Below are 26,469 nucleotides of genomic sequence, written 5' to 3'. Positions count from 1 at the left end.
CACATCTCAGCCTGCCGCCACTCAGCACTTTATGGATCTCCATCTCTGAGCTTCATTCTTTGTACACCACTTGGAAATCACTTTTTTTTTTCCAGGGAAAAAAAAAATAAATCTTGCTTACCAAAGAATTACAGTAGAAATCAGACTGGTTACAAGGACCTTGGAGACACTAAGAGCCATATTAACTTTTTATTTTCCTCGACCGGGAATATGTCTTAGAGTGCGTTTATTAGCTGAAAATTACCAGCAGTGTAGCTAGAAGGTATTTACAAAGGCCACCAAAAATCCTTTCCAAGAAGGATCGTTTGTATGTTTTTATTAGTGCATTGAAATGGCATTGCCAGGCACAGGACACATGAATACTCGTTCAGCAGTCCCTTGTCCCATTACTGAGGGTAGAGTTCCACTAGCATTGCATGCCCCTAGAAATGGAGAGAGAGAGAGAACGGTCACAGAAAGGACTAGGTGTTACAGGCAGGAGTCAACAGGAGATGCCCATCTCCCGCCCTTATTAAAACAAAGGTGAGGTAAGAGCCCAGAGCCGATTCACCACCAGGATTTGCTCTGGCAGCTCCGTGACAGCACAGGGCTGCTCCGAGTGCCGAGGCAGCAGCCCGGCTGATCAGCGCACCACGCTGCTCCCAAGGCAGCTCGTAAAGCACTCAGTAAGGAGAGAGCCAGGGCCAGGCCCTCGGATTACCCACCCGGGCTGGGTTCCTACAGAATGACCTCCAGTCAGCACAACGCTGAACCAGGGCTCCCATCCACAGCCTCGACTGCTGACGGCAACCAGGCACAGCCCATCTCCCACCCATTTTTCTTGTAAAGATCTTTCTTCCCAAGATTTGGAAGGATGACCCTCGCCAGCCAAAATCTGGGAAGGTTTTGAGAGCCAGCACACAAACCCCTGAGAACATGGCAGAAACCTCTCCCTCCCCTGTGTATCCCACAGGCAGCAACACGCTGCATCCCCGGGTGATTCTCCTGCTGGGCCAGAGGGACTCGTAGGTGGTCAGGGCGGAGGGAGCTTCCAAGGGAACAGTGACAGACCCCACGGCATCATTACCTGCCCTCCTGCGGCACAGGCAGCAACCAGGCCATACTGCCCTCCCTCCTTCTTCAACCTGTGGGCAGCAGTAATTGCAAGGCGGCAGCCAGTGGCACCGAAAGGATGTCCCAGCGAGAGCGAGCCGCCCCAGGTGTTGAACTTCTCCAGAGGAGGGGCTCCAACCTGCAGGAACACGGAGGGACACACGTAATAATCGCCTGTCTGGAAGGAGACTGCGACAATACCGAACCCCCACAGCCAGCCTGGGCTGCTGGGAAGCGTTCCTCAGCATGTGCAAGTGCCTGATGATGGCACGGAACTACACCAAAAGCTTTACTGCTCCACCCCCAGTCAGGCAGGTACAGTCCGTGCTGTCAGAAGGAATACAGGAGCTCTGAGCCCCAGCCGCTGCTTTAATTCCTGCCTCGCCAGCAATCCCTGCTGCGGCTCTAGGTCCCCACCTGCTGGCAATGGGAACGCCTCCACGCCCACAGAAACTTCTCACGCTGGGATTCACCGGCCCAGAGCTCCAGAAACGTTACTGCCCCTCACAGAACATGACAGCAGCTCTAGCCACAACGTGGAATCCAACAATGCTGAGTATAAACGAAATACAAAGACATCCTGGCTGCGTGCTTACCTTTGACTTCCTGCCCATGTAGTTTTGTGCAAACCAGTCTGAATCCATAGCTTTCAAGTTAGCCAGTATCTGCCCCTGAAAGGGAAGGGAGGGCAGACTTTAAGGAAAGCCTACAGACAGTGCTAGCAAACAGGAGATACCCCAAGATCAGCTCCAGCCACAAAACTAATACAGCCAACTGAAAAAAGCATTTTACAGGAGCAACTCCGTTAGCCGACATTAACTCAACCGTAGAATCACAGACCTTAAGGATCACCCAGTTCCAGCCCCCTGCCATGGGCACGACCCCCGCCCCCAGCCCAGGCTGCCCCCAGCCCCATCCAGCCCGGCCTTGGGCACTGCCAGGGATGGGGCACCCCCAGCTCCTCGGGCAGCCTGCGCCAGGGCCTCACTGCCCTTGGAGGGAAAGATTTCCTCCTTATACATAATCTAAACCTACCTTTTTTTTAGTGTAAAGCCATTCCCCCTTGTTCCATCACCCCACTCCCTGACAGAGTCCCTCCCCAGCTCTCCTGCAGCCCCCTTTAGGTACTGGCAGGCCGCTGTAAGGTCTCCCAGGAAGGAGCCTTCTCTTCTCCAGGCTGAACAACCCCAACTCCCTCAGCCTGTCTGTAGGAGAGGTGCTCCAGCCCCTGGACCATCTCTGTGGCCTCCTCTGGACTCGTTCTAATTCTTCCATGTCCTTCTGGTGCTGGGGGCCCCAGAGCTGAGCGCAGGGCTCCAGGTGGGGTCTCACGAGAGCAGAGCAGAGGGGGACAATCCCCACCCTCGCCCTGCTGGCCACGCTGCTTTTGGTGCAGCCCAGGGTACGGATGGCTTTCTGGGCTGCAAGCGCACATTGCCGGTTCACATTGAGCTTCTTGTCAACCAGCATCTCCAGGTCCTTCTCCTCAGGGCTACTCTCAATCCATTCCTCACCCAGCCTGGATTTGTGCTTGGGATTGCCCCGGCCCAGGTGCAGGACCTTGCACTTGGCCTTGTTGACCCTCACGAGGTTCACTCAGGCCCACCTCTCAGCCTGTCCAGGTCCCTCTGGATGGCATCACTTCCCTCCAGCGTGTGGACTGCACCACACAACCTGGTGTCATTTAGCTAGAAAAAGACACTGCCCAATTAACAAGCCATGTCACCAAATTAACACATCCTAACCTGTTAGTAGATGACCTGCAGAAGTGGTTTCCTTCATACAAGGATCTTGGTGACTTAAGATTTTTTTTTTTACATGGCTTCTTGAAGAACCTGTACTCCCTTGGTGACCTCAAGCAACATAAGCCATCCTTCCAATGGATTGTGTCAGCACATAAAATGTTGGTTATTAACTATATATATACTCCACTTACATATCTACATTCAGGGAAGATCTTAACAAGTGCTTTCACCAACACAGAAGTGAAAAAACAAAAGTCTGTCTACAGAACGGCATTTTACAGCTAGAGGGAGCCTTGGTGTTCAGAGATACTTACAGCAAAGGCTTCATGGAATTCAAACACATCAATATCAGCCATCGTTAGACCAGCCTTCTCCAGCACTTTGGGCGTTGCATATGTTGGACTGAAGAAGAGATAAGAACCAGGAGTCGCACATGAATACGTTTCCTCCCATTATCATTCCCATTTTTCTGCAGGAAGCCACATTACATCCCATCTCCCTAGGTTGCACGGTACGGCTCTCTGCCTTTCCCACTCTGGCTGAAACAGCCCCAGGAACTACCACCAGCACCAACGTGCTGCGACGCCCCCCAGCAAACCAGGGTGGATATTTCTGCCACTGCTGCTCTCCCGCGTTAGCCACCCGCCCTGCCAAGTCACACCTCCCACACCAGCTCTCACACCTTCGTGAGAAGGCACAACGAGAAAAAACAGGACCAAACATGCAATGGCAAGTCAAGGCCGTTGTACAAGTTCGGGCGGTTAGGGGAGGCTATCCGTCATCGCCACCTACCCCAGCAGCAGTTGGTCCTTTGGGTCCTGGGACACATACACAAAGTCCCTGCAGAGGAGAAATGCTGTTAGTAACGGAAGGAGGAGAAGGAAACGAGAGCGGGCTTCAGACCCCACATACAGCAGCCCCTCTGTTACCTGAGGTAGGCCTTCGGTTTGTACCCCATCGCCAGAGCCTTCTCTTCAGACATGATCAGCATTGCCGAGGCGCCGTCCGTCTGCAACAGGCAGAAGAACCCAGTGAGGCCGCTGCCCGACGAGCGGGCACACGCCAGGCACAAAAGGAGCCTGACAACCCCGCGGAGCAGCCCCTCAGAGAGACCCAAACATAGCCAGGGCCGCCAGGCTCTGCCACAGCGCTCCAAGATTTGCAAAGCTGGCTTTGCTGTTACAGAATCGCAGAGTTGTAGGGGTTGGAAGGGACCTCTGGAGATCTTCGAGCCCAACCCCCCTGCTAACAGTGGGTTCCCAACAGCAGGTTGAGCAGGAAAACGTCCAGGCCACTGCGTCCCCATTGCTTGCCTTGCCGAACTGAATCCCCAGCTTGCACTCCCATTTGCCCGAGCTACACCCACAGGCCTCACGCGGGACGAGGATTTTATGAGGAATTATTTATTTTCCAGCACGTGCAGGAGCCCTGTGACACAGGACAAGTCTGCCTGACTGAGCGGATGGACAGACAACCCCCGAATGATGCAAGCACACCCTGCTGGAGCACCTCCTTACAGTCCACGACTCCGTCTGGTTTCAAGCAGGACAGAGGTGCCCAGCTGCACTATCGGTCCTTAGGACCAAACACACCTGTTCATTCAGCCCCATCCCCAAACTGGGGTATAATTCTGGGATGCCAAAAGCCACAGGCTCAACACACTGCAAAAAGGAACATCATGGCCTTGGCAACATGATCACTCCTTTCTGGGATAACTGTCCAGCCTGGCCTACAGCTCTGCTGCGTGCAGCACACCGGCAGTGTTTCAAGTGTTCCTAATACCAAGGCTATGGCATTATCAGGCCTCTGCAAGTCCCCCTGAACCTTAAGGAGTTGGTATCACTGCTGCTTTAGCAGCAGTTGTGCTCATCACAAACTGTGGGACAGCCTTTTAAACACACAAGAAACTGTCAGGGCTGCACGCAGAAACAAGACTGCCTTCGAGCTCTTTGTGGGAGACGGCCAGTGGCAATCACCCTCTGTCGAGTCTCAGGAACTGGGACCCAGACACACCTCACCTAATTCACAAAACTACTTTAGATTTCAGCATGGTTGATGGTTGGACTTGATGTCATCTTGAAGGTCTTTTCCAACCTAAATGATTCTATGAAAAAAGCTTAGCTTAGAAGCCTTAGAGAGAAGGCAAGGAGCATACGTGGAAGAGGGCTCCATCACAGATGTGCTAGAGAAATCTCCTCTTCCGCTCTGTGCGTTACAGGGTAAGCCTTAACGTGATGAGCTTAGTCCAAAACTACCAACTTCTAGACTTACAACGTGATTGATCTCATCCTGGAACAGAATTTCTACAAATCAACCCCAGGTTGCTTTTTCAAGAGACACAGCTATGGAAAGGCAAACATGTAAAAAGAAACAATTTCAGGGGCTTAATTCTTGACTTGAAAACAAAACAATCCAGTCCCCAAGTTCACTACAAAAAAAAAAAAATCTTATAGCAGGTGATACCACAAAGGAGACAACTCATTCCCGCAGATTACACCAGCTGAGTCTACGTGCCTGTGGAGGCAGAGGGCAAACCAGAGTTTCCCCGGCTGGCTCACGAACACCTTACCAGGAAGGATGAGTTGGCAGCTGTGACAGTTCCATATGGTTTGACAAAAGCTGGCTTCAGCTTGCCCATCTGCTCCATTGAGGAAGGGCGGATCCCATTATCTTTGGTAACCGTATCTCTGCCTGTTGATGATTAAAAATAAAGTTCAGCAAACATGAATTTGTACATCAGGACTTGAGAAAAAAAAAATCAGAAAATTATGCTTTTTATGACAGATTGGAGGAAGAAAAAGGGAAAATCCATTTGCAGTATCAAGCTATTTAACATGGCTAAAAATATCACTTAAAAATTGAAGCTGCTTTACTTTCTCTTTAAAGACCAAATAAAAAATGAAGTGCTACAGTCTATTTACAATAAGGAAAAAATACCACACAGAAAGCCCAGTTGATAAAAAGACTTTAAATAGAGATTATAAAGCCTAAATTGGAGAGCTGGATCTATATCAGTATATGCTTATGTGCCAAGTTTTGAGGAAGTGAGAGTGCTGGCAAGAACCAAATACATGCATCTTTAGCTATACTGACTGCTTAAACACACCAGCTAACAAAAAGCACCAATAAAGACAGCATGAAACTGCAGAACTGTAAAACCAAGGTCTCATTAGGAAACTAAGTACAGAGTAAAAGTGCCCCAAATTAAAGTGCCCAGACCGTTTCACATCCGAGCAATGACTGTGAGGCCTGGTGAACTGGGGTCTAGCAAGCGGATCATATTTTCGGTGTTCCTACCCAGCACCTGAATTCATCAGACCAGCATGAATTTGTTGCTTATTTCTATTTGTTGATAGCTCGGGGTATAAAAATCAGTTCTGATTTTCCTTGCTCTGTCATCACATTAGCAAGGATACAAGATGGATACTACAAAATTCAGATATGCAAGGATATGTTTATAAATTCAGATATGTGTATCTAGAAACAAGCTCTTTTAGTAGTCTTCCAGAGAGCCAGAGAGGGTGTACCAAAAAGTTAAAATCTGTAACATACACGGAATGTTATGAATCGGTCCCCAGTGCTTCCTCTCCTCTTCTTAATAAAGCACTTCCTTATTTAACTGGTGCGTGCTAGCAGTGAAATACGTGCACTTTTACCTGGCACTTTGAAGGGTACCACATCGAGCAGCAAGCCTCCGTCCTGGGCTTTCTTGGCTAGCGTGTGAGAGCGGAGGGCGTACTCATCTTGCTCCACACGGGAAACTGCGAAGGCAGCAGCCAAGCGATCAGCAGAGTGCCCCATGGTCTCGCTGGTGGAGAACTCGGCCACAGCTGGGAGCTACAAAAAAAAATAAAATAAAGTCAGCACACAGAAATGCCTCTCCCCGCAGCAGTTACAGGTGGTTTACGAAACGCCACTAAGTTCGGAAGCTGGTTAAGCCCCGCAGTCAGTGAACGAGGCCCTTCCATTCCTTCAGCTGAGCTGTCAATATTAGAGCTATGCAAATAACAGGCGGCACCGTACGTTTGATCGAGTCAGTTCTGGCATGAGAAGAATCGTCACTTTCAAAGCGTATGATTTCAGAAAAAATGGATAAAGTGAGATCCAGGCTGCAGCTAAATCCAGGGGTTTGAGAACCACGCTGGATATGCACATGGTGCTCTGTGAATGTAACAAGGGTTCCCCAGGAGGGGTGACTGGACTTTTTGGGCCAAGATTAACCTATCCTGGGTTAATTAACCTATCCTGGTTAAAAAACCTATCCTGGGACCTTAACAGCTTCTGCTAAACACCTCCACAAGCAAAGCCAGAGACAGCACGTGAGTTCAGCTTAGCTTTTATTCTTCCGGCAGCACCCAGGAAATCCCTGCATGCATTTAAGTCTGCAATTTTGATATATTATTTTAGACTCTGGATCTCATCTCTGCTACATGTACACTGTGCTTCCCTGCACTCCAGCTAAAGGTGACCAGCAGGAGAGACACACACGGTTTTCTTGTGAAGAGTCTGGTGGCGTTGGAGAGAAGTGCTCTTCCTTCCAACCTCCATCATGCCGTAATTCACCTCCCTCATGACCTCAGAGAGAGGCAAGAGTGGCCCCCTCTACAGCAGGCTCCTGACATTAACCAGCAGGCTACCCGTTCTCATCGGGGCCCAAACATGGGAACTGAACACATTCAGCACCCAGCAGGACGTGGCTGGGAACAGCAATCATAAGGCAATATTTAAGAGGCATTAATCAAACAGTAACTACATTATTATACTAAGGATGCGCCTTTCCTGAGCATGTCACTTCATTATTTAGGAAACAAGAATTCCTCTGATGCTTTATGACAATGCCATGAGCTACGAATTGATGGAAAAAAGCTTCCATTTTTTAGTCTCCAGCACAAAGTTTGGCCAGGAGCCGCAGGAAGAGGGAGGAGGCTTGAAATGTTGAAGTAAATTAGGTTTCCTGAAGACCAACATGTAAGAAGACAAAGTCAAAACACAGCGGAGAGTCACGAATGCTACAAGCTGCATCAGACAACTGTAGCTTTAATGTAAATCACAGAGATCCAATAAAGGAGAGCCACGGGAAGCCACCTTAGCCCTTTTTAAATCCATGTATGCTCTCCAGTGAAGCTAAAAAATTACCTGAGCCAACTTGTTTCACACCTCCTTATAAAACGGTTTAGTTTTTAGATTAGTAAGTTTTAATAGTTTTTAATAGCGTCTAAATGCCTTGCCAAAAAAAAAATACCTCAGGAGCAAAGTAGTCAGGGCGAATTTTGGAAATCACAGCGAGCTTTTGGCCCAAGGTCTTGGCTCGGTTCAGAGTGAGCATAGTCTTCCTCATCTTCCTGCTGTGACGAATGGGAACATCCGACATTAACTCCACACCCCCTGCTACGACGACATCGCACTGTCCAGCTGCGATCAAACCCACGCCTGCAGAAAGAGACAGCTTGCCATGAGGGCTGCGGGGAGAAGCAACGCTTACCTCATTAGTGCCTAGCACACTATATTTTATGTCCTTCTCCAGCCTCCGGCTTTGGCCAAGGGATACAGCACGTGTTTAACTGAGATAGAGCAGGACAAACAGACATTTTATGAAGCACGCTAGTTTTGTAATTTTGCTTCCTTTGTCAGGCACAGTGTGGGAGAAGAGCATTCCCAGTGATGCAGGATACCAGTTTTTTTCTCCTCTGCCCAGGCTTAACCAAAGATGACAGTAGCCTGAAAGGCAGCGACTTCCTTATCAAGATTTAGTCTTTACCTCCCAAGCTAACTCGGATACTGAGCAGAGGCTGTGGCTGAATGCAAACAGAGCCAAGCTGCTGGCAGGCCAATCGCAGGTGCTCAGTTTGTAGTGCATTTTGTTAGTTCACAGTCTTTCTTCTGTTCCAGAATTTCTTCGCCTGCTTAGTTATGTTCACTAAGCAGCATGAGCTAGCTGAGGGACGGAGAGGAGTTGCCAAGCTCGGTTTCAAACCACAGCTTGTTCTTCCAGCCAACGTACCTGTGGTCATAGCCTGGTTTGAAGAAATGCAAGCCATGGTGACTGTATGGGCTGGAGTTTTGTCAGAAAAGCCAGCTCCCAAGGCAGCCTACGAGCGACAAAGAACAACTGTTAAAACCTGCACCTTTTGCTCCACGGGGCCAGATCTGCCTCCTGCCCAGCAACACGCCTTTGCAGACTAAGTTGAAAAAAAGCACCTCGAGGACTTGTTAGCGTTAGGTCAGAGGTTGGACTAGGTGATCTTGGAGGTCTCTACCAACCTAGATGATTCTGTGATTCTGAGTTCCCACTCAGCCAGCTACTGCAGCAGCGATTCCCCTCCCTGGACTCTAGGAACTGGAGAAGGCAGCTGCCCCCCTCTCAGGGCTCTCAGTCAGGCTGTGCAATCATCAGGGACAAACTAATTGCACGCCTCATCACTTCTACAGAGCTTTCAAGCACCTAACGTGGCCTTTGCTTCACATTATTTGCAAAGGTGGCACGTGAAAAGAGCTATTTAGAGCCCTTAGGACAAGGCGCTGCGAGTTGCTTCACCCAGAACAGAAAACATCTGCAGTTCAGCAAGCAGTCTCGTCTGACCCAGCACAGGAAAACTGCTCGCAGCAAGACCTTCCCTAGTTGAGACGTGGCCAACTGGTTTAAAGTTCACCACTTGTTCCCAAGTTAAAATTAAACCGCGGCCTCATCTGACTGGCAGGTGACCAAAGCAAGTATTTGCATACACAAGGCTAAAGCTGCCGATGGAACTGGGGAGCCTCATAATCTCCGAACCCTTTCCAGCACGTTACGTAATCGTTTTGCCGGGTTGCAGAGAATAACAGAAAATCACATGCCACCCGCATCACATTCCTGCAGCAGACCAACCTCTTTCTGTGTATAACGCGCGAATTGGGCGTTCTGCCTGCCAGAAGGAAGGACAACTAAGCTACTGCATTTCGGATCATTCAAACGCTGCACCTGACCAGGCAACTGAAGTAAATAGATACAAAGCAATCCATCACAGCATGCTCTGGTCCTCCCAACTACTTTGGACACACCAGCCTTTGAGTCTGATTGGTAATTAGAGCTGAGTGATCAGCAGTCACCAACAAAAGCTTCCCTTTCAGGCAAGAATCAAGCAGAGGCTTCAGAGAATTAAAACATGCTTCATATTGGGCAGATTTCAACAAGGGGCAGAGCCCCACACAGTTACTTGTCTGCCAATACTGGCCCAACTAGCTTATATTCCTAAAGCCAAGGTACACTGGACTTTTTTCGCAAGGGCTTGTTATCTTCATTCTAGAAGAATGAAGAAACAGAAGAAACAGTGCACGTAACCCACCTCTCTGGCAACATTGCTCGTTTTCACTTCCTGGATCACCGTGCCGTAAACAATGTAATCAACAACATCCTTTGGGACACTGGTCCGGTTCAGCAAACCCCTAGGGAGAAGACAGAAACAAGGAGAATTCGTACCGTGCAAGCAACGGCGTTGCCACAAGCCCTCAAACATCTATCTGCCACGAGCTTGGCTGGAGAACACAGCAACGACGGGGCTGTAGCTGCCAGAGGTCCAAAGGAAATCTTGCGTGCCCAGGTACTTAATGACAAGTGCAACTGACCACAGGCTGCAAATAATCGTAGTGGTATCACGATGCTTTATTACCTAATTTCATGAAACCAGTCACTATCTCCCTCCAGAAGTGGCTGTCAGTATCCTCCCCAGTTTGGAGAATTGTGACATCCAAATTGTAGGAAGAAGGCCCCAGAGAAACCAAAGTCCATTACATTGGTGTAAATGTAAAGCTTCCAAAGAGACGCAGAAAATGAGCAGTGCATTTTCCCAGCTCACTGGGAAACATATTGCATAATTTGCTACAACATCCTGGCAAATATGGCAACACAGGAAATTCCGTTGTAGTGATTAAGGACAGTGGGATTCAGACAGCTTCACGCGCTGCAACCCATCAAATAAAAACGAAAATACAGGCACTTCCATCATGAATTTCTCTCCAGCAGCACTCTAGCCTCCCCCCACCCCAACGCCCAGGACACAGCCCCCAGGCAGCATTAACAGCCCGCCTGCCAACCACAGTAGCCTGCCCTGGCCAAACGCAGCACTCAGATTCGACATGACTGCACCCAGCCTCCCAATCCTTCCTCGGGCCTTGAAATCTCCTTTCCTCCCCGGTAATGCCTTCTTTCTTCTCAACAGCACTTTGCCCTGCGCCTGAACAACAAAAATCCCACTGCTAAGGACACGCAGCTCTTGTCAAATCGCTACAGAATGCAAGGGACAGGAAGGTGGCGGAATTAGCTGGCTGCTCTCGTTGCCAGTTTTCTCTCAATCGCAGAAGGTTTTTCCCTTGAATTTTAAGCACACCTCAAGAGTAGCCTCTGTATTTAGAAAACTACGCAGTCAGAATTCAAATAAACTAGTTGTTCAAGTGAGACAACTATGAAACTCCCTGTCACCACACTTTTACTCATGCCCATTGCAAACCCTGCTGCTCCAGCCACCTACTACGGCAGCAGCTGACCGAGAAAAACGAAGTGCTGCTCAGAGACAAGACCAGACAGTCAGCCCTGCGCGTGCCACCGAGCCAACACCAGGACCCCAGCAGTTCTACGAGAGTTTTCTGGGCTTTTTTAACATCCCGCGTACTTACTGCAGCGCTGCTCTGGCTAAGTCATGGGGCATGAGATCCGCGTATCTGGAAGATAAAGAAGAAAGGCAGAAAATTAAGGGCAATCTTCTTCAAACCGTACTTTTTCCATAAAGACGGGATAACCGTCAGCAATCTGTCATTTCTGGGCTTGCACGCATAAAAAATAATTACATTAAGATGACAAGTAAGGCAACTTTTTTCAAAAAATGATTCTACTGTTAACCAAGTGAGCGGGCATTTTCTTATTTTGTACTTACGAAGTGCCAGACTGCAAAAACGGAATACGGACGCCCTCCACCACAACAATGTTCTTCACACCACTTTTGGCTAAGGTCTTCTTACTCTTAGGCTGGACAGCTAAAAGAGAGGCATACCTAACCGTTAACGAGAACACCATCAAGCTTAAAGCTGTTAAAATTAACAGAAAACTATGGAAAATGTTGTCTTTTAGTGCATAAGTCAAAAGCACTGTAGGTAGGACACCTGGGCTGTGATCTTGTCTCTGTCTGGTTAATTATATGATCTGTGAAAGTGCTTTAACAACTCAGTATTTCCCTCGTCAGTCGAGAGATTCCTCTACAGCTACACCGAGGCAACAGCACGGCAGAGAACCAAGGCACAAACTCGCAGTCTCCGTTACCATCGGCAAGAGCAGCGCAAGAACAGACACCTCTAAAAACGCTGCACGGCTTCTAAAATGAGTGAGGCAGACCACACTCAAAGCCCTGCAGCCAGAATAAGGCCTCACGCGGTCTCTCACTGCAGTGCAGCAAGGAGCACAAACAGCAATCCGCAACTGCCTGCAGATGTGCTCTTACTGCACGGTGACGGGGAGATACTTCGTGACCAGTCAGCGCAGCTCAGGAACTAACCAACTTGCACTTCCCTGGGAAAGCAGTGGCAAAGAGCGCGTTCAGTTACTGCAGGTAACTTGCTACTTTTCTTTAAGGCCTCCCGTGATTCCAGGGTCAAGATAAAAGCAGTGTCCCGATGCAGCACCATTCACCAGGCCACTGCCAGAGCTCTTCCGAAGCGACGATTAAGAGTTCAGTGACAATTTCCTAACACAATCAGGCCTGCAAATCTTAGCAAGCATTTACAACATGGGGCAGCTCCATTTACAGTCCATTAAAGCACAAAGATACTTTTTAAAAAAAGTGGATAAAATCCAGCTAAACACCATGCTCAAGCAAGCAAAAGCACAAGTATGAAGCTCCGGCACTGCTCATGGGTTTTACAAGGCTCTCTGTACAAAGCCAAGGAGGTAAGGGGGAGCTACTGTTTAGGTTCCTTTCCAAAATCCAGGCAGCTCAAAGCATCACAGCCACCTGAGCAAGCCCATGGTGACTCCTAGAGCCCCAGATCACCCCAACTGCCCAGAGAAAGACAGAGCTAATTGCCCGTGTAACAGCGCAGTCAGTGGATCCACTGAGACCCGAGCCTCTTACTGGTCTCACTGGACATCAGAGCTAATCTCACAAGCTTCCCCTAGTCAGGGACAACCCCGTCCTGTCCTGGGCAAGAGATCTGGTTACCCCTCAACAGCCTGTAACGTCCTGGCTTAGCTTTTCAGTTTAGACACCAGAAATCGTAATCCATCAGGTGAGGACACGCTGTGTGCTCTGCAATGGGCACAGCTGCTGGGGGCGAGGGGCATTCGCGTGTTTTGGGGGACTCCACTGCAGTGCTCTGCCTGTAGTTTTACTTGTTGGCACCTTCTGGGGGGCACTCTTGATCTACTGCTGACTGCACTGCGCTTCTGAGATCTGTGCAGGACGAGACATGTCTGGAACAGGGAGGCAGCTTCACGACCTGCCTGTTAGCACAGACCCACTGCGATGCCTGGTGCCATCACCTTACCTGCAGCCTGCAACTGTGGAGAGCAGCTGAGCGACCGAGCGACTGAAAAACAAGGAAAGGAAAAGAGGATCTGTCAAATCTTAAGTGTTAAAAACATTTCCAGCTTCTGTAAGAAACATTAAAAGTTAAAAAAAAATAACATCACGGTAAGACAACTGCATGCACCTACACATCTGTGAGATATTTTTTATTTCACTCTGTTCAAGAAAGTGGCGTAGTTCATACTGCCAGGGTAACACAAGATTCTTCCCACACTGGAAGACGTGGGAAGGACAAACATGTCAGCAATGGAATCAGTTGTTTAAAAAACAGATGACAACGGAACAAAGATTCAGCTATAAGCATCCACTCCAACCCTAACACGGAAAATGGAACTTTGTGACCTCCCAGTTCAAGCTTTTAATAAATGCAAAGATACTTACAGACCCTGGCAGCCCATGCTGAAGAAGCAGGGAGGTTCCGGATGGTGTGGGTCAGCATGGAAGTCATTTTGATATCTAGACGTGGGAAAGACCGCTGTTAGTCCAATCTGACCTCTTCAGAACAACTTCAGAAGAAGCAATCTGCCTGCTTCGCGCAGCCAAAAAAGCCAAGAAAGGGAAGGTGATCCAAGGGCAGCTGAGAGCAGCGGCCCAGAGAACTACTTGCTGTTACTTTTCAAGCAGCATCTAACAGACAAGGAGACCGGGTTGTAACCGTGGCCTGCTATAACGCTCTGCAAATAAACACCGCTCTCCCCGATGACCCAGCCTGCTACTATCAGCAGCCAGGGCAGCTTCAGGCTCCCCCCTCAATAACTGTTCCACCGCTTCCCCCTGGAAAATTGTCCCAGCGCCCAGCCAGTATCACTGTCAGCGTGACTCGCCTGACACCCTCTCCTTGGCACCGTTTCACACCGCTGCCCCTAATTTTAACTGCTGGTGCTAACCCAGTAACTCTTGCGGCGTTCTCCCTGGGGAGCAGAACGAGCTGGGATCCAGCACCCCAGGCTCCACCTGCGGCCCATCCCAAAACAAGATCCCCAGCCCTCCCCACACACAAAGCCTCGTCTGCAGCTTTTCCTCCCCAGAGTGAATCCCAGAATCATTCAGGTTGGAAGAGACCTCCAAGATCACCTGGTCCAACCACCCCCCTACCACCAATGTCACCCACTAAACCATGTCTCCAAGCACCACGTCCAACCTCTCCTTGAACACCCCCAGGGACGGTGACGCCACCACCTCCCTGGGCAACCCGTCCCAACGCCTGACTGCTCTTTCTGAGCAGAAATGTCTCCTCATTTCCAACCTGAACCTCCCCTGGCACAACTCGAGGCCATTCCCTCTGGTCCTACCCCTATTTATCTGTGACAAGAGGCCGGCCCCCAGCTCCCTGCCCCTGCTGCCCCATTCCCTCACGCTCTCAGCAGGGCAGCACCGCTCCCTCCCCTAACACCCCTGCCCCAGAGGCCTCCCTCAGACCCCTCACAGCCCCCCCATTCCCCCCCCCAGCTCCCCACAACCCCCGGGACACCCCCTAAGGAACCCCCCCACGGTCTTGCCCAGCCCTGCCCACCACCAAACCCCCCGGTACCCCCGCCACGTACCCCCTCAGGGACCCCAGAGCCCCCTCACGTACCCGAAACCCCCCTCACGGAGCCGCCCCCTCCCCTCAGCAGCCCCCCCCGCCCGGCCCCGCCGCCCCCACCTGAGCCCACTCACCCCAGCGCCGCCACCACCTCCCCTCACGCAGGCCCCCGCTCCCGCCCCGCCCCCGGGGCTGCCCCGCCGCCCGCCTGATCAACGCACCCCACCCCGCCCCTCTCCCGCCGCCCCCCCTCCCCTCTCGCCGCCCCTCTCGGTAGCTCCGACGACGACCGAGGCACGAAGAGGTGCGGGAGCGGAGCGGGGGCGGCGGCAGGCGGCGGTTCTGCAACCCCGGGGACGGGCAGCAGCGGGGGCAGCCTCAGGGGAGGGGCGGGGCGGGGCGCCGGGCGCGAGGCCCCCGCGCGGCCTCTCCCTCATTCGACCTCGCGCGCAGGAAGATGGCGGCGGCGGTGCGCGCTATCGGCAGCCTCGGGCGCTTCGCGGCCGCCGCCAAGCACTGCCCGGCCCGGAGACCGCCCCCCGACGGTCAGGGGGGGATCCATGGGGGGCGTGGGGGTGCTTATGAGGGGCTAGGGGGAGCGGGGGGGGGGGCTTATGAGGGGCTAGGGGGAGCGGGGGGGGGGGGTCTGGGGGGCTAGGGGGAGCGGGGGGGGGCCGTGAGGGGCCGTGAGGGGGCCGGGGGGGGCCGTCAGGGGCTGCGAGGGTCATGACGGGTGGGGGGGGCTGCGGGGGGGGGTGAGGCACGCGTGGGGTGGTCCCGGGGGAGCCGTGAGGAGAAAGGGGGAAGGGGGGGGGCATGGGGGGGGCACGGGGGGCGGTGTATGCATACAGGGGGGTGACACGAGGGGAGCTGTGTCCCCATGGGGGAAGGGGGGACGTGGGGAGGTGCCCCCATGGGGGGGGGGGGGGCGCCCACGCGGGGGAGGGGGACGTGGGGGGGCTGTCCACACGTGGATGTGTCGCCGGGGGGGGGGGGGCTGCAAGGCACAGGGGTCTGAGGAAGGTGGGGCCGGGGGGTGCCTGGGGAGCTGGTGGGGACCCCACGGTTGTTTGTGGCCCCCCCCCATGGTTGTGTGGCCCCCCACCCGCGGCCGTGTCCCCACTCGTGGCTGTGTCCCACACAAGGCTGTGGGCTCCGTGTTCCCCCCAGGGAGGGTCCTCAGCGTGTCCCCACCCACCCCCGGTTTCTCCTGGGGGGCCGTGGTGTCCCCACGGGGCAGGGGCTGCTGCCCCGCGTGTTTTGGGGATCACTGTGTGGTTGGGGGGGGGGGGGGCTGTACTTGGGAGCAGTCACAGAACCACAGAGCTGTGGTGGGGAGGGGCCTCCAGGATCATCCAGTTCCGACCCCAGTGAGGGGGGGCTGCGGGTGGGATCATCCCCGGCCCCTGAGCTGATCCACGGGGGGAGGCTGTCCCCGTGTCCTTCCCGGTGTGCGTGGGGGTGTCCCCGTGTCCTTCCCCGTCTGCGTGGGGGTGTCACCGTGGGGGTGTCCCCGTGTCCTTGGGTATCTGGCTCCCGGTGCTGCTCTCCAGGCGCGGCTGTGGGAGGGGGCCGTGCGCCTGCCCCTACCTTGGGTTCCTCCACCCCTGGGGGAGATCTTCATCCTCGGGGCCCCTTTCTCTGCACCTGGGGGCAAGGTGTCCCCGCGTGGCTGGGGACAGGCCCTGGGGCCCCATGACCCGACCTGCCCCCACGTCGGTTTACGAGCAGCTCCGCCGGTGACCGATGCTGCCCTGTGTTCGCTCTGGGAGCCGGGGCGTGATTCCTGCAGGGGAAGGCTCGGCCTGGTTGCAAACAGCAACAATAATAGAGTTATTTCTGCGCCCCGAAGGCCTCGGGGGCCTTGCATGGGCATGGAGCTGAAATCCAGCAGCGGTGCAGGGAGCCTAAAGCCCGTCCTGGAGACGTGTGCGTGCCCCGGGTGCTGCAGGAGCAGGGTGCCCCTGCTGCGAGTGAGCAGGGCCGTGGAGCTCCCGGGGCTGTCCCCAGCAGCCTGGTCGTGTCTGCGGAGTGCTTCCTTGCAAACAGTCCTGGGGCTACTGCGAGGCCCCCTGTAATTAACGTCGCTCGCCGTAATTAACGGTGTTTTTCTTGGCGCCTTGTTCTGCCCTGACAAAGCAAGGAGGCTGGATGCAGGCTGAAAACATGCAAACGGCGGTGGGTGGGCAGGAGGCAGGTGAGGCTCAGGAGCCAGCCGTACCTGCCGGGCCGCATGCTGACAGCTTCCCGGGGGGGAAAAAAGGCTCAGCGTGTCGGGAGGTTCCCGTCCACAGCCGAGCGCGGGCAGTCGTCGTCATCCCAGGCCCCATCTCGGCGGCTCTGCAGGGCTCGGCGTGGCCCCGGCTGCGCAGGGCCTTTGCTCCCCACCGCCCATGGACGCCGTTCCCACTTCGAGCGGCATAACGCCTCCCGGTGAGTGCAGGGGCGTGGGGGGAGAGCTGGGCGAGGAGGAGAGGAGGTGGGAAGAACGAGGCCCTGGCTCTTAGCTGCTGGGAAAGGGCTGGTTTTTGCTCTGTGCTGCGTCCGAAGGCCTCTGCTGATGCCAGGAGGGATTTTCGGGAGCGTTGGGTGTCCCTTTCTCTAGACAGTCTTCCGGGTGGAGTGAATGAAGTAGCAAAAATTGGAACTTTATTCATGGGTTTTAGTCCTGGAGTAAACGTCAGTGAGAGGGCAGAGGCGTGCATCTGGCCCGCTGCTGTGCCGGTCGCCTCACGGTTACCAGGGAGGGTTTCTGGTCCTGGCAGGTTAGCAGTGCTGCTGGCCGGGCTGACCCCTGAAGCAGGTGTGCTGTGACCATACCAAGTAAACGTGTTTCTAGTTTGGGATGGGGAAGGCGTTAGTTTGGGATTTGGAAGATGTTTTCCCCAAGTGTTCTGGGACCGAAAATAAAACATCGTCACTCGAATATCGAGCAGCTGTTACCCTAACGCCACTGCTGTTCCCAGAGGAGCTTGTATCTAAAATGCAGTGAGATTTTTCTCAGTCTTACCCTTATTTTCTTTTTTCCTGCTTTATATCTTCTGTTTTGCTAAACCTGAAAGCAAAGAGGAATTGAAGGTTTAAGGCCTTCTTGGGAGCAGTCTGTTTGGAAGTGACTTGGAAGAGGAGAGCGTGTTAGAGCACAGAAGGAGGAGAAGTTTAATTTGTCCGTTCACTCTTTTTGTTCTGAGCTGGGATCACTTTGTATACAACCTCATTCTGTACGCAGTAAGCAGCCTGCTCGAGGTGGGCGTTGGGGAAAGCTGTCGCTGCTTCCCTTCCTCGCCCCGGCTTTGCCGGATCCTGCGTGTGGAAGGAGAACGTGGTCACCTCTTTGCAACCGAGCTTTGGCTGATCTCCTCCTTCCGCTGCAGCATGCAGCAGCACAGGATTAAGGCGAGGGAACTCAGTAAGAAGTCATGTGCTTGTGTCCTCCTCGGAGCGGTGGAGCCGTGTGGCTTTCATTGGGTTAAAATACTGCCGCTGAGTTAAAGGTGCATCGAGTTCTGCTGGGGAGCATCTCTCAGCAGAGGAACTGTTGTCAGACCACCCTCAGCTCTGGGGAAAAGGAGCGCCTGGGTTCAGAAGCGCATGACTTGAGCGTGCACGGAGCTCAGGGAGGTGAGTGCTGAGCACGGGGGCCGCAGCCCGGGCCTGGCTGCAGCCTGCGACTGCTTGAGAGCAGCTTCGGAGCGGCACCCAGCTCGCTCCTTGTTTGTACGGCGGTATTTGGGCACGTGCCACCCCAGCCCACCCGCTGGGACCGACCGACGCGCAGTTTCCAGTCCCCGCGGCGTGGCACCGCGTCTGCTGGGCTGGGGGAATGCAGCGCAAAGGTCGGTCCCCGCTGCCAGCCCTGGAGACGAGTGGAAGGAGGGTCGAAGTGCAGAGGAGCCGGCCCCGGGGCCGCGGGGAGGGAAGGCGTCTGCTGGTGAGGCGTTGCAGGCCTTTTTTCCCCCCTCTGCTGGGCTTTCTGCCTCCTTGCTGGGACAGGGTGGGTTTACTCCTGAGTGTTATCAGCGCCGAGCAGCGAGCCTCCGCCAGCTGAACAGCTGGGTTCCAGTTGGCAGAGGAGCCGGACGCCGGTGGAGGAGTAGCGCTCCTGCTACATTTCATGTTTCATGCAGCCCTGGCAGTGCTTCAGCATGGGTCGGTGTTAGAGGATCCTCTCGGGCAGGACCAAGGTCACTTGAACAGAGCTGACGCTCGCGATCTGTTTGTGTAGCGAGAGGTCACCGGGCGAAACAGAACTCCTCAGCAGGAGAAGGAGATTTGGGATTTAAGAGTCAGGAAGGCGGGATTTCATTTGCAGACAGGACTTGCTCGTCCTGTGGTCCGAGTTCCCTGAGTGCTCTGAAACGGGACGAGTTTGTCTGGATGCTTCCGTCTGTGATTAGTGGAGGTGGATTTAGGATCCAGCTGATAGGCAGCAGAGGAGAGAATAAATATTTTGTGTGCTCCTTCTTTGTTCCTTACCAACTACTCCCTGCCATCTGGGGTATCGGTGCCTGGGGTGGCACCGTTCGCTGCCACAGGAGCGTGTTTTTGCAGAGGGATTGTGCAGCAATTACATTTGATTTGCGGTGAACATAACTTGTAGACTTGAAACTCCCCCAAGTGCAGCAGGGTCGTTACTTCGGTGTGCCAAACTGCGCGTACTGGTGGCAGAACACCCCCGTGTGCCGCCCGCTTCATCTCTTGTCGGCTCTTTGGGGAGAAAGCTTTGACTTTTGGCCTCAGTGTGGCATTCCTGGTGTTGGAAACTGCAGCGTGGAGGCTGTGCTCTGAAGGTCACTTCAGTAGCGTGGCGTCTGCTGAGCTCTGGTGGTGGCACGGGTCAAGCCTTCAGAGGGAGCTGGCCGCCGGTCAGGATTTTCCGTAGCACGTTCCTTGGCAGACGAGGGGAGGCCGGAGGGGACGTTAACAAAGGCCACGTACGCTGATATTGCTGAGAATTCCTTTAACATCTGCAATGTCTTTTCTTCAGGTTATGCTTGCCGCAACATTTCCACCTCTGCCGCTCTGCAGGGTAAGCACGAAGCTTTTCTGCGCGAGTCCATCCCCTTCCCTAAAGGCAGCTGGCCACCAGCTGATAACGCGTTCCCGTTTGTTTCCAGCTAGAACCCACGTTAACTACGATATCAAAGGAGATGTCGCCGTCGTACGCTTCAACACACCAAATTCAAAGGTACTGTGTGAATTGGCTGTGGTTAATTGGGGTATCAGCAGAAGCGGCAGGAGTAGTGGTAGCGCGGAGGAGGCACTGAAAACGCCAGGTTCAGACTAAGGACGTTCCTAACCTGCAGCCGTCAAAAGTGGTGAACAAAGAAACTGGAGCGTGAGCGTTTGGGTGTTTAAAGAGGTACCTGAAAATACCTGATGGAAAGATGTTGTACGTACCGAGATAAATTGTCTTAGCAGCAAAAGATAGCCCTGAATCTAATCAAGTTCTTGGACTCGAGGTGGTTAAGGAGAGAATAAATATAAAAAAAATGGTCTTAAAATAAAAGACCAGAAGCGTATAGAACCTGTGTTAGAGGATGCAAACCCACTGCTGGTGAGGTTAAGGAGGAAATTCTTACTTGAGGACCTGCTTCAGGGTTTCCATCTTGGAGGTTTTTCCTGCCCTTATTTTGACACGGGATGAACCAGCTTTTCTGTCAAATCTGGGCTCGGCGCGTTATAACTGTGCCAAGCAATGGTCTGGCTGTTGGGGGAACTCCTGGGTGGCCTGTGCCTTTTGTCCGCAGAAGGCAAAAAGGGAAAAAAAAGACTGTAGAGCTGCTGTTCCTCCTAGCTACAGACACATTGGAATATGCATTCAGACTTGCCGTCGGCTTTGGCTGTTTGTTGTCGGTGCATCTTCCGTGCAAGTTTCCTGATGATAGGTTGCTTGATTCCAGTGCTTAATCAGAGATTAAACTCCACCACGGGCTCCCTATTTACAGCGTGTGTTTGCTACCTTCAGGTGAACACTCTGTCCAAACAGCTGAGCGCAGAGTTTACTGAAGTAATGAATGAGATCTGGGCCAATGAAGCTGTCAAAAGTGCTGTCCTCATCTCTTCAAAGCCAGGCTCTTTCATTGCTGGAGCAGATATCGAGTAAGTTTGCGGGCGTTACAGGTTATGCCGATGGAGCTCCCCCTGAAGCCCGAAACCTGGGGGCAGTGGCCTGGTGAGCTGTGCACACCGAGCAGCTTGTCACGGCCATCTCCCCGGGGTGAGGCTGAGCATGACATCCACGCGCACAGGATGTGCAGCTTGCTCAAATGAGGTTAGGGCCTTGACGAAGCGGAGCATGGCTGGTCAGAAACTCGATTTGGTCGTAGCGCTGGGTCGCTCCTTCCTGCGTGCTGGGGTGCGGCCAAGGAAAGTTCCCTTCCTGGCCCCAGGGTTAGCATTGTGCTTCGGTCTGGGGCACAACAAGAGCAGATAATTTACATGCAGAACTTCATTTAAGCCGGGTTTGAGTGCCTGGCAGCCTGCCGGCACGGCCCCTTGATTAGGCAGGATTTGGCTTTCTGCCACGCCGAGTATCTGAGCGGCCTGCGGGGCCATTCAGCGTGGGTAACTCACGCAGGGCGTTGGGGACCCGTGTGGGTGCTCTCCCTGGGACCTGGAGTGCCACTGGCTGCTAGTCCTGACCTCGGGCAGGGCAGAAAAGTAGTTTAAAGACATAAAAAGCCAGAAAGCTCCAAGTTTTCAGCAAGGCAAATTACGAATTGACTTTTCAAAAACTTACTACCTCTTCCTCTGCCCCGAAAAAGGCCAGACACTTGATGCAGGTGGGAAGGAGGTGGTAGCACAGCAGAGCAGAAGGACAGGCTGCATTTGAGAGGTGCCGGCCGGTCTCAGTGCTGCAAGCCTGCTGAATTGTGCCTGCCTGGCAAACGCTGTCAGCCTCCATGGGAATAACTGGCGGAGGGAGTATCTAATTGGCAGAGTGCAGCATCAGAGCCTCAGCCATCTGCTTCTCTACAAAGTGATCCTGGGTTCCCCCTCCACCCTTCCTGGCAAATGCTTTGAGGCTTCCTATGACCCTTCCTCCTCTCCCCCAAAGGCTTTCAGAGCTCGGACACAAGGAAGCTCATTCACTGCCTGCAGGCACAGACCAGTGTCGGCGTGCAGTGACTTAACCCACTGAATTTAGTAGTCTTCCTGTGTCGTTCGTTAGCGTCAGGCTGTGGGACTAAATAGCTCTCGCCTGTCTGTCAGTTGCTGGAGCTTTGTGGGAAAAGGGGAGCAAACTCCTTAAAGCGCTCTCCGTTTTACTGCTGTTTTCTCAGTGCTTTTCCAGTTCTGATCAGCCTTTCTGCCTCACTGCAGCATGATTGAAGCCTGCAAGACTTCTCAGGAAGTGACTCAGCTCTCTCAGGATGGACAGAAGATGCTAGAAAAAATTGAGCAGTCTCCAAAGCCCGTAGTTGCTGCCATCAGTGGCTCCTGCCTGGGAGGCGGACTGGAGGTATTGAGCAATTCTGGGTCTGCCAAGCAGCAGGGAGAGTTGGTAGCGCTGGTTCTCTGAGCTATCCACGTGATGCCCAGAGGACTTCTGTGAGAGGGATTTGAGACCTGATGTGGATTCATAACATCCATTCAAATGAGTTTGTGGCAAGTTAATGGTTTGGTTGTGCTTCGGAGCTCTGCAGTGCTGATCTTTCTGCTTCTGTTGAAAGAGCTAGTCACGTGTGAGTCTGTGTGGGCCAGGCTAATACTTAGGTGGGAGCACCCCAGGGAGAGACAGGCTGTTTCCAGCAGGCGTTGAATCTGCATAGGTGCTGCTGGCAGAGTACATGCTGGAAACTATTTCTTTTCAAGTGAAATGAGTCTCACATCCCAGTGGTTTCTGTTCTTTTAAAGGCTCTTGGGAGAGGGATGAGTGTGGGGAACCTGGCCAGGCTCCACCCTGGCCTGCGTACCCTGCTCCATCACTCGCCCCTTCAGCTGAGTGCAGCATCTGCTTCGTAATCTCCACTCAGTGTTTTGTGAACTGAAAGGCTTTGTGCTAGTTCCTGGAGCAAAGTTGTTGTTAAAATAGAATAACTTTATGGGAATAGTCTCTCCAGTTGCATACTTATTTCTCAATCAGTCACAGCCTTTTAAAATCACAGTGGTGATTGATCTGGACTTGGTGATCCAGTGATAAAACAGTGTCACAGTTGTAAATGGGACCACGCTATCCATGCAGCGAATGACTTCAGCCCTTAGTCTAGATGAGATTTAAATTAATGGTCTAGATAAGGTTTGAAAATAGCTTGGTTCAGATTGCTGGTTTCACATTCACATCAGTAGCTGCTTGTTGCCATTGGCCCTGCGTGCGTGCCTCTTGCTAGAAGAAGCTTTGAACGAGCACAGAGGGAATTTGGGCAGCTGAATTGGAGACTTGGGGTAGGATTAGCAGGAAAGCTGAAGCAGTGCATACAAGAGACCTTTGTAATGGAAGCCCAATTCTTCTGTGGTCTTTCACAAGGAAACCTTTAGTTTTCCCTCCCTTTTTTAAGGTTGCCATTGCCTGCCACTACAGAATAGCAACAAAGGACAAGAAAACAATCTTGGGAACACCTGAAGTCTTACTGGGACTCCTGCCGGGAGCAGGGGGTACTCAGCGGCTGCCAAAGATGGTAAGTAGGAGAAAAAAACTTACTCAGTAGTCCCCTCTGCTCACGGCATACTCGTTTGTTTAAAATCCCCTTTCTGCCCTTCCAGGTAGGACTTCCTGCTGCCTTTGATATGATGCTGACTGGGAGGAACATCCGCGCTGACAGAGCGAAGAAGATGGGTCTGGTTGACCAGCTGGTGGACCCGCTAGGTCAGACATGATGCCCCTCCGTTGCTTAGGAAGCCGATCTACTGCCTCTTTGTTAACCTCTCCACCTTGATGGGTGGAGAAGCCATTGATGCCACCCGCGGTCTAGTCAGGGCAGAGCATATGGGCTGTGAAGTCCTTGCCGTGCTCTGCAGGGTAACCTCCGTTCCCACCTCAGAAGCATGTGCGCAGGGACCTTGAAATGTCAGGCTGAAGCTAAGCGAACAGGGAAAGGTTAGCGCAGAGGCGGTGGGCCTGTTGGCTCTCTTGCATAAGCTAATTATACAGATTAGAGCCTGCATTCCTCGTTTATCATGTCAGAGGGACAGATTGCGACCCATAATGAAAGAATAGATGACCAATGCCTACAATTACGCAGCCTGCAGATGTTAATCTCAGTGACAAGATCTTGAAAAGAAGCCAACCCCCACGGCTGTAGGCTCTCTGAATAGCTGTAACTGACTTCCAGTTGGATGGAGAAATTTCTTGCAGATTGCAAATCAAATTGCACTTCCAAGTGCTCTTGAATTTGAAGAAGATTATTTTTTTTAAAAAAGTTCTGCTGTCTATGCTGAGAAATGCAAGGCAAGCTCCTGTGTGTGTTGTCTCACAGGCCGGTGTTCAGTTGGGCAAGATGTTTTTAGAGTAGGATGTATTCTTAGCTCTATTCTTGCTTATAAAATGGATCCGTGGTACCCAGGCTTGAGTTAAAATCTGCTGAGTAAACTTTACTGCTGTATACTTGCTTAATTGTGAGTTCATGGAATCATTCAGGTTGGAAAAGCCCTCCAAGATCACCTGGTCCAACCACCCCCCTACCACCAATGTCACCCACTAAACCATGTCCCCACGCACCACGTCCAACCTCTCCTTGAACACCCCCAGGGACGGTGACGCCACCACCTCCCTGGGCAACCCGTCCCAGTGCCTGACTGCTCTTTCTGAGCAGAAACATCTCCTCATTTCCAACCTGAACCTCCCCTGGCACAACTTGAGGCCATTCTCTCTGGTCCTATCACTAGTTACCTGTGAGAAGAGGCCGACCCCCAGCTCCCCACACCTTCCTTTCAGGTAGTTGCAGAGAGCAATAAGGTCTCCCCTGAGCCTCCTCTTCTCCAGACTAAACACACCCAGCTCCCTCAGCCACTCCTCACAGGACTTGTGTCCCAGGCCCCTCACCAGCTCTGTAGCCATGCTCTGGACATGCTCCAGGGCCTCGATGTCCTTCTGGTAGTGAGGGGCCCAAAACTGAGCACAGCACTCAAGGTGCGGCCTCACCAGAGCAGAGCACGGGGGACGATCACCTCCCTGCTCCTGCTGGCTGCACTGTTCCTGATACAGGCCAGGATGCCGTTGGCCTTCTTGGCCACCTGGGCACACTGCTGGCTACTGTTCAGGCGAGCATCAATCAGCACCCCCAGATGCTTTTCCTCTGCACAGCTTTCCAGCCACTCTGCCCTAATCCTGTAGCGCTGCGTGGGGTTGTTGTGGCCAAAGTGCAGGACCCAGCACTTAGCCGTGCTGAATCTCATCCTATTGGCCTCTGCCCATCGACCCAACCTGTCCAGATCCCTCTCTAGGGCCTGAATTGCCTTTTAAGAGCCAGCAAATTTGACTGTTTATATCAGTGATTACTTTGGCTTGCCTAAAGGAAACCTGATGTGGTCGATGTGTTACAAATCCTGACTCAAACCAGATGAGAACATGGGAGAAACTCAAAAAACAAATGATATGCAAGCATTAGAGGCATCTCTTGTTCATTCAGACAGAACCCAGTGCCAGAAGGATTTCTGCTCTGTATTCTCATGTTCGTTCTCAATGTCTGGGTGAAAGCAGCTTTAATTGAGGTGGTAATTTAGCTCATTATGGAAAGCTTTGAAGGAAAGAGACAGCATTAATCAAGAGGCAGTTTCATGAGGTGCAAGCGGTTTTCTTTCAGTAAGGGTATCCGCAACATTCTCGTTTCACTTAATGGTGTGCCCAAATCTGATTCTGCTTTATTTTATGCCAGATATTAGTAGACAGCTGGAAGCTCCCCTGGTTAAGTTATGGTGCTGAGTCTGGCTAGGTGTTACTAGGTAAAGCAAGTGAGAGATTTCTTGTACCTGAGGTCATAGGTTGAGATTTTATTGACCATTATCTATACTACAGGTAGTTTTCAAGGACACGGTGTTGGGTAACTGCGTCTGTATGTTTAATAGCAACGGTGTTGTCACATCTCAGTTGTGCGGGCTTCTTATACTGTGCAGGGAAGTAGAGGTGCAACAAGAGGGAGAGGTGGCAGAGCACTTCAGTTCTGTTAAGGTAGAGGTGGTGCTGGCAGTTATGCATCTGGCATCTTGGTATTTCTATATAACACCATGGATATTAAATGTCTTGTTCACATCAAGAAAAGCATCAAGAAAAGTTGGGGGGGGGGGGGGGTGCAATTCAAAGGAGTGCCCTGTTGCTGACTCACCCTTGCTTCTCCACATGAGCTATATCCGCCAGCGATATCTTCTGCTGCATTTCCTCAAGACTTTTCTTCTGTTCACAGGGCCAGGTGTGAAGACCCCAGAAGCACGAACAATTGAGTACTTGGAGGAGGTAGCAATTGGCTTTGCCAGAGGACTAGCCAACAGGACTGTGTCTGCCAAAAGATCAAAAGGGCTAGTACAGAGTAAGTCTGTGGGCACCACAGCCAAATCCCAAGGGACTGTAGTGGGTGTAATCCAGCTGTGCTTCTCAGGGGTATGGTCATGCTCCTACTTA

The 26,469-nt window shown here is 52.4% G+C and overlaps 2 protein-coding genes across 6 annotated transcripts in view; one reads left to right on the top strand and one right to left on the bottom strand.

Annotated features, from left to right (window-relative positions):
- Window positions 1–175: 175 nt before the first annotated feature.
- HADHB (hydroxyacyl-CoA dehydrogenase trifunctional multienzyme complex subunit beta) lies at window positions 176–15,098 on the bottom strand. Of its 5 annotated transcripts, none has more exons than XM_083830524.1 (16): window positions 15,047–15,098; window positions 13,769–13,843; window positions 13,347–13,388; window positions 11,744–11,843; window positions 11,487–11,531; window positions 10,160–10,259; window positions 8,839–8,926; window positions 8,080–8,267; window positions 6,494–6,674; window positions 5,407–5,528; window positions 3,767–3,846; window positions 3,630–3,677; window positions 3,152–3,239; window positions 1,689–1,763; window positions 1,067–1,231; window positions 176–422 (listed from the first exon to the last, which is right to left on the bottom strand). In XM_083830524.1, exons 2-16 carry the CDS (start codon window positions 13,833–13,835, stop codon window positions 387–389), a joined length of 1,425 nt encoding a protein of 474 aa, XP_083686650.1. In that variant the 5' UTR covers window positions 13,836–13,843; window positions 15,047–15,098; the 3' UTR covers window positions 176–386. The 5 variants fall into 5 exon arrangements, with proteins under 5 accessions (XP_083686650.1, XP_083686649.1, XP_083686652.1 ...); XM_083830523.1 differs by having other exon boundaries at window positions 13,769–13,913; window positions 15,047–15,096; XM_083830526.1 differs by having other exon boundaries at window positions 15,033–15,056.
- Window positions 15,099–15,319: 221 nt separating this feature from the next.
- Window positions 15,320–26,469, top strand: part of HADHA (hydroxyacyl-CoA dehydrogenase trifunctional multienzyme complex subunit alpha) — a 27,402-nt gene continuing 16,252 nt past the window's right edge. Inside the window, exons 1-8 of the mRNA XM_083830522.1 lie at window positions 15,320–15,457; window positions 19,900–19,941; window positions 20,030–20,100; window positions 20,881–21,014; window positions 22,239–22,377; window positions 23,414–23,533; window positions 23,619–23,721; window positions 26,255–26,377. Of these exons, the coding sequence (XP_083686648.1) occupies window positions 15,370–15,457; window positions 19,900–19,941; window positions 20,030–20,100; window positions 20,881–21,014; window positions 22,239–22,377; window positions 23,414–23,533; window positions 23,619–23,721; window positions 26,255–26,377 (820 nt within the window). The 5' untranslated portion in view covers window positions 15,320–15,369. The remainder of the gene's footprint in view (window positions 15,458–19,899; window positions 19,942–20,029; window positions 20,101–20,880; window positions 21,015–22,238; window positions 22,378–23,413; window positions 23,534–23,618; window positions 23,722–26,254; window positions 26,378–26,469) is intronic.

The sequence above is a fragment of the Anser anser genome, assembly GCF_964211835.1.
Source record: "Anser anser genome assembly, chromosome: 3".
Taxonomy (NCBI): domain Eukaryota; kingdom Metazoa; phylum Chordata; class Aves; order Anseriformes; family Anatidae; genus Anser; species Anser anser.
The sequence above is the reverse complement of the archived record's forward strand: the minus strand, read 5'-3'. Positions and strand labels throughout refer to the sequence as shown.